The 6,642-nt window shown below is 32.2% G+C and overlaps 1 protein-coding gene across 1 annotated transcript; it reads left to right on the top strand.

The window, feature by feature from the left end:
* The first annotated feature begins 2,722 nt into the window (after positions 1-2,722).
* On the top strand, positions 2,723-4,610 carry LOC129300104 (ribosomal RNA small subunit methyltransferase NEP1-like). The gene is given in 6 exon segments (XM_054938637.1): positions 2,723-2,929; positions 3,113-3,205; positions 3,666-3,810; positions 3,963-3,972; positions 3,974-4,071; positions 4,177-4,610. Coding segments are annotated over 6 exon segments (699 nt in total). The 3' UTR covers positions 4,323-4,610.
* The last annotated feature ends 2,032 nt before the right edge of the window (positions 4,611-6,642 follow it).

Here is a 6,642-nt window from a genome sequence, read left to right as displayed (position 1 = left end):
ATGGCCTTTTACGTGTGATGGGCTCCTTCCTTGACTATCATACACCAAATGATCTTATACTATTCATTCATCCAATAGGCCCTTTTTGATCTGCTGTGGACTTTTCGTGATAACCTCTGTATCAGCCCCATCGTAAACAATCCATAATCTGGCGCCGAGGTACTGGTGATTACACAAATTTAAATATTCTTAAACTTCAGGGTGTGAATTCAAGTTGCAGAATAATTCGTTCCTCCTTCACTGGCTTCGGCCAGCCGCCAGATTCTCGTACGTACAAAAACAAATTCATCAGGTTGTCTTGCCATGCATTATATACCTTTTTATATTATATTCCTGCGATTCCTATTGGGATTTTTAGGAAATCACACCGTTTTCTTTTCTTTCTTCGGGAGTGGAATTGGAACATGGACAAGATCACACTGAATCTTTCTGAGAATTTTTCCTTCATGTAGTTGAAAGCCACGTCATTATTTTTTAAATGTCATGGACGACAGATCCTTCTGGTATCTTTCCTTATTCGTACATACCAGGATGTTTTCTGTGGTACCTAAATAATCATCGCCATCCATGATGTGCTGTGCGGCAAATGATCGGCATTCTTTCACAAATATTTATGCTCTTAGTTAGCTATAAAGATTGGTGTTGATTTGCATTTGATTAATAATGCAAATAATTGAATCTGATGTTTATTAAGGGTATATACTGGATCAACGATGACATATAGAATTATATAATTCCCAAGCTGTGTGTTTGTAAGAGAACACGAGGAGCTTGCAATTTTTGAATTAGGTCATCAAATCAGGGTAATCTTATAATCATATTTCAATTCAGCTCAGATTACCCTTATAATAACTTATAATCATATTATTAAGGGTAATCTGATCTGAGGACCTAATTCGAAAATCGCAAGCATTCTTCGCGACCAAACTCAAGTCATCTCGCGGCATTCACCATCGACGAATAGGAGAAGCCTTCGCTTGCCGCTATCCTCCGTCCTCTGTCATTCCCTCTAGCTGCCCACCTTCATTGCTGCATAGTCCCTCCGTTGTCCTCTCCGTGTTGACAAGTATATGGTTCTGAGATTTCTTCTTTCTGTCGTTGCCTTATTTTTATTTGTTGTGTATTGTGTTATGAACATTGTACTGTTTTATTCTATTATTTATATTGAATGAAGTGATTATGTTCAGATTTCAATATTGGAAGCATTGTTAGATTCCTCTGGGTTTTATTCTTGATGTTATAGAAAAATTATAAGTTCTAACAAAGTTCTTTGTTTTCCGCCATCTTATTGGATCAGTCCAATTTTGTCCCAATCATGTCAGGATGGCTTTGTCTCGACTAAAAAAATAAAAAAAGACAAGACTCCGCAGAAGAGGGCAAAAATATGTTGGGGATGGTCCTGAATATATTATTATATATTTTTGTTTTTTATTAATATTTAGTACTTTATTTATTCAATGAGAGTCAAAATATATATTTTTTGTTCATTTATTTTATGTTCATTTTTTTATAACCATATTCTTATTTAAGTTATGTAACTTAATGATTCTATTGTTGTTATGTTACTTGCAAGGTCATTTGTTGATTACCATGTACTTGATTTTAAGTTGTGATTGTATTATTTCACTTTAAATTATAGTTGTTGTAATTTAATAATTGAATTTATGTGCTCATGTAGTTTTGATTTTAGATTTAAAAAGTTATGTAATTTAATAAATATTGATATTCAAGTCTCTCTTTCACATTTTGTTTACTTCATTGGGACATCCTGATAATGTCCCTCCTTGGACTACCTTCATGTTCATTTTTCAGGATGGGGCATGAGATGGGACTGTTCTTGACTCCCGGTCCTGTTTCGTTCAATCAACACCCCCCTACACTCACAGATCAACCTCAGTTGATTAGTGAATCTAAATTAAACCATTTTTTTTTATTGGGTTTGAAAAACTATTTTACTTTGTCAGCTGCCTTGTGCTATGATTTACTGAAATGCTACGTTCATCAAGTATAATTTCTTTCAGTGTCACTTTCATGTGTGGGGATTTAAATGGGTGTTTGTAGTTTCACTTCTCTATCATCTGTATACCTCACTCCAATCCGTGTTCATTGGTTTAAATTGTATTGTTGAAAATACATTTTACCATCTCAACTAAAATCTGATGATGACTTCTGTCAACGTCAAAAAGCAGCAAAATATTCCCTTTTCTCTGAAAGAACACAAAACACCCCCTTCTTTACACGAGATTTAGAGTTAATATTATATTTTTCTAAAATAAAAGTTCTTCCATTACATTTTAAGTTGTAAACTTTTATTAGTCTTGAATTCAGGGAAGTAAGATGTATTTTTGTTTCCTTTTTTTGGTTTATGTGCATTTTTCCATTTAAATTTGCTGTATGCATTGACATGATGCATTTTTTTTGGTGGGTGGTGAGTGTACTAATTAATTCTCACTATAATTTCAACGTTCAATTCATTTATGTTGAATATGCTGGTGCATTTTCCTTTCTGTATGTTACAACACCTATGATATTTTTTGGTTCTTTGCATAAGGTATCAAGTCTTTCTTTCTTTGACAACATTGAATATGCTTGATGCTGATAACTACTGAGTTTTAGTATTTTTTTTCTGTCTTTATCTATTCTCAGAGCGAAGTAAAATCAATTGCCAAACTCAAAAGCATTACTCAAAGGAGTGATATCAGTTTCAGTGGAATCAACAGTCATGCTTAACCCTTGCAGAAATTTTAGGCAAAAGCGTAAGAGGGTGGAAAAACAGACTAATAACGTGACCTTAAAAGGAGAAGCACAAGTGAACCAAACATCAACTGCTGCACCATTGGAAAGTGAACCAAATACCCCTTTGGTCCATTGTCCGCAGAACGTGAGGTCTCAAACCATATTCATCCTTGACAACGCTTCTCTGCAAAGGGTCTTGTTAGAAAGGTACTCATATGTCAATTAATAAACATTAATATGTGAACCTTGTTTATGGGGTTTGGTTGGTTGTTGGTTAACTTTGCTCATTTTCTAGTTACGAGGGATTTGTTAAAATTTGTTTATCTTGGTTACAATACACCTTATTTATTTTGTGGTTCTCTTATGTTTGGTTCAGAAGTGGAAAATTCTGAGTTCAGATGACGATGCCGAGCTTTTGTTGAATCAAAAGAAGAATCTTAATGATTATCGACCTGACATAGTTCATGAGGTTGGTACTTATTTCCGGGACCAAATCTTCCAACATCTTTAAGATAAATTAATCAAACTTCTTTAACTAAAATGAACGTGAATGGATGAAGAGTGAATGCTGTTTATGCAAAAGCTTTTGTGACAACTCATAAAACAATGTGTACGCCATTGATGAACATATGATTATGGGTTACTTTTATGGGTTTTGTGTCGGCTCACACATTCCACTTGGTTGTTGTCACATTTTAGAAACAAACTTTGGAATTTTACAGGCTTCCGCTCTTTTATATATATGTATATATATGAGGATGTGTAGACCTGAAAATCTTATGTTTTTAGTGAAATATTGAGAGTACCATTTGGTAAAACTTTCTCTTGTCTCTCTGTAGTTCTCTATTCTTCTTCCTCTTCCTCTCTATTTCTCTTCTCTTTTCCTTCTCTTTCTACCACTACACATATCAAACTTTGGAATTTTACAGGCTCTCCGCTCCATTTTAGACAGCCCGCTTAATAAAGCTGGCATGGTAGCAGCTATATATGTCAAAATTGATAAAGGAGTTCTTTTTGAAGTCAAACCACATGTTCGTCTTCCACGAACATGTAAGCGATTTTGTGGTGTCATTTGTAAGTATTCCTTCATATATATGACTTTCCTTCCTTCTTCCTTCATTCTGTTTTCTTTCGTTGGGAGATTGATGTTTTTTTTTTTTTGTTTTTTTATGAATAATGGAACTCTTTTTTCCTGAATTCTATCTTGGTCTTATACAATACTTCAGTGGAATTGCTTCAAAATCCGTGTGCGTGCCAAAGATACAAATGAAGTACTCCTTCGTGTTCTTGAAGAACCTGTGACACGCCATTTACCAGTCAATTCTCACATAGTAGGTGAGTTATCTTCACTGTTTGGTGATTTTAGGTTTTCTGTTTTCTTTCTACTTTGGCCAGCTGGTGATTTGGATGTAAGCATGTTGTTTTGAGGACATGATGCAGGTCTCTCTTATAGTTCGGAGAAGCTAGTTGACATAGAGGATTATGTATCAGTGGTGAGTGATGCTGTTAGTCCCGTGTATGTGGTATGTTCCAATTCTATTAATGGCTTAACGTGGCAGAAAACTATGAGGCTGTTTGGTTTCTAGAAAGAAAAGAATTAAATTGATTGAAGATAAAAATAAAATGATTAAGACGTGTGGGAGAGATAAGTGAATTGTGTTTACGAAGGAAGAAGGATAATTTAATTTATGAGATTGGGAGTTATGTGGAGGGGTGTAATATTTTCACATTTCTAGTATGTGCTATGGAATTTTATCATTCTTATCATGAGGTAAGGGGGTGATTTAATTCATTTTTGTTCTTATCTTTAATCCATTTCATTCCACCATTTCCAGTAACCAAATGACTTCTAAGTTCATGTGTGATATTGAGGTTTAAATCATTGTGATAGATTCCTTTATATTTTCAGGTCGGTGCAATGGTGAATGGAGTGTAAAGAAGGACTATATGCATGATTATATTTCAGGTAAAGGCTTTTCAAAGTGGTAAAAGTAACTGTACCTTCCAACAATGTTCAAATTCCACCTATCTAGATAGAATTTCAATTATTTTCATTAGATTCTGGGATAAATTACCTTAGTGGTTTGTTTCCAATCATGCCTAGTCTGAATAAAAATATCCCATTGAAATGATTCAAATATTTTGAACTGTCATTCCCTCCCAAGTGTTTGTGATTCTTAATGCTTGTTTTCTAGACGTAGTTGTTTTTCAAGTTGATATACTGGGTATAACAGTGAAAAGGTTGTCTTTTGGCTGTTAATTACATATTAGATGCAGTCAAAATTTAATTAATAGTAACTCAAAGTTATAAAATATGTAAATAGTTCATGATCAAATACTCAAGAACAGTACTTAAGGGAGCTATTAGGTCATAGATCCATTAGTTTTCTTTTCGTGACATAGATTTATTAGTTATCTGCTGTTATGATGCGAAATAATACAGGTTATATGTAAATAATAAGGGAGGATGATAATTATAGAACTTGTGGCATTAATAACAATTAAAGACACTGAATTACTAAAATGTCAAGGACCATGATCATTATTTTTGTAATTAAAAAATAAATAGTTGTTAAAATAATGAATGGAATGTGACTCATGAATTTAACTGAAATTAGTTGTAAATTCAAGTAATGTTACTTGTGAATTAATAGAAAGTTAGTTGTGAAGGGATATATAATTTTATAAATTTATTTATCATCACTTATAAATTTAAGGATAGTCACTTGTAAATTTAAGGTCATTAATAAATTTATGAAAATTCAATTATGAATAAATGATAGTATCATGAATTTACATCACTTGTGATTTAGGATGGTCAATTGTAAATTTGAAAAGTGTCAATTGTGATGGATATGAATAATATTAATTGTAAATCAATGATTTAGGGACCTTCCCATGTTTTGACTTTTCATAAAATTCACAAGTATTTTTTCAAAAATTTACAAGCAGTTATCCTTTAATTTAATGTGATAATGTGTATATTCTCAAAACTATCTACTCATTCACAATTAATTTTGTATATATGCACAAGTGAGCTTCATTAAATTCACAGCCAATTTTTTTTATAATTCATAGATGACCTTCTATTGATTATTTCAATAATTAGAAGCATTTTAATTGCAAACAAAAATCAGTTTTTTTTTTCCTGACATTTCAATATTCGGAGATCTTCAATTCTTATTAATGTCTTAGCAAGCTCTATAATTTTCGTTTTCAATGTTTTCCCAGTATCTAACTACCCCTCCAAAGTTTAGGTAAATTTTTAAGGGATTCGTCAAGTCATCTTGGAATTAGTATTACCAATTCTTTAATAAAAAATAGTTATATTACTGATATATCTTTTTACACTGTTTTATCATGATATACTTCACATAAGCTGTGCTAATATGTTTTGTTGCGGTGTTGCAGTTTCTGGATATCCACTATCTGCCAAATGCTGCATAGGACTGATCTGTGAGGCGTTGGAGCAAAAATGGAACATCTTCTAAATATATTCCGTTTGTGAGGAAGTTATTCAATTAAGCAGCAACATCCCTCCTAAATTTATATTCTTTATTTTGTGAATTTAATTAGAATAAATAACAAGAAGAATTGGATACATTTCTCCTTACAAATCTAATGAAAAGGATGAGTTCTACTATGTCTTTTGAATAATGCATTTCAGTTTTGCTTGCAAAAGCAACGTACTTCAACTGCTTTTTTAAATGCATGAATTAAAAAAATAAAAAACTGAATTGTAGAGATAAGAAAGTTATTAAAATATAGAATATTGAATAATTAATCATATATATAAAAGAGGAATTGTGGAATTATGAAATGTTAGATTATGGGTTAAGAAGTTATCGAAATGAGGAATAAAAATAATTATATTCATGAATTAAAAATGATTTGTAAATGAAATTT

The sequence above is a fragment of the Prosopis cineraria genome, unplaced genomic scaffold (genome assembly GCF_029017545.1).
Source record: "Prosopis cineraria cultivar Desert tree isolate PC_DT_omini unplaced genomic scaffold, ASM2901754v1 PC1432, whole genome shotgun sequence".
Taxonomy (NCBI): domain Eukaryota; kingdom Viridiplantae; phylum Streptophyta; class Magnoliopsida; order Fabales; family Fabaceae; genus Prosopis; species Prosopis cineraria.
This window is presented reverse-complemented; position numbering and strand designations above follow the sequence as displayed.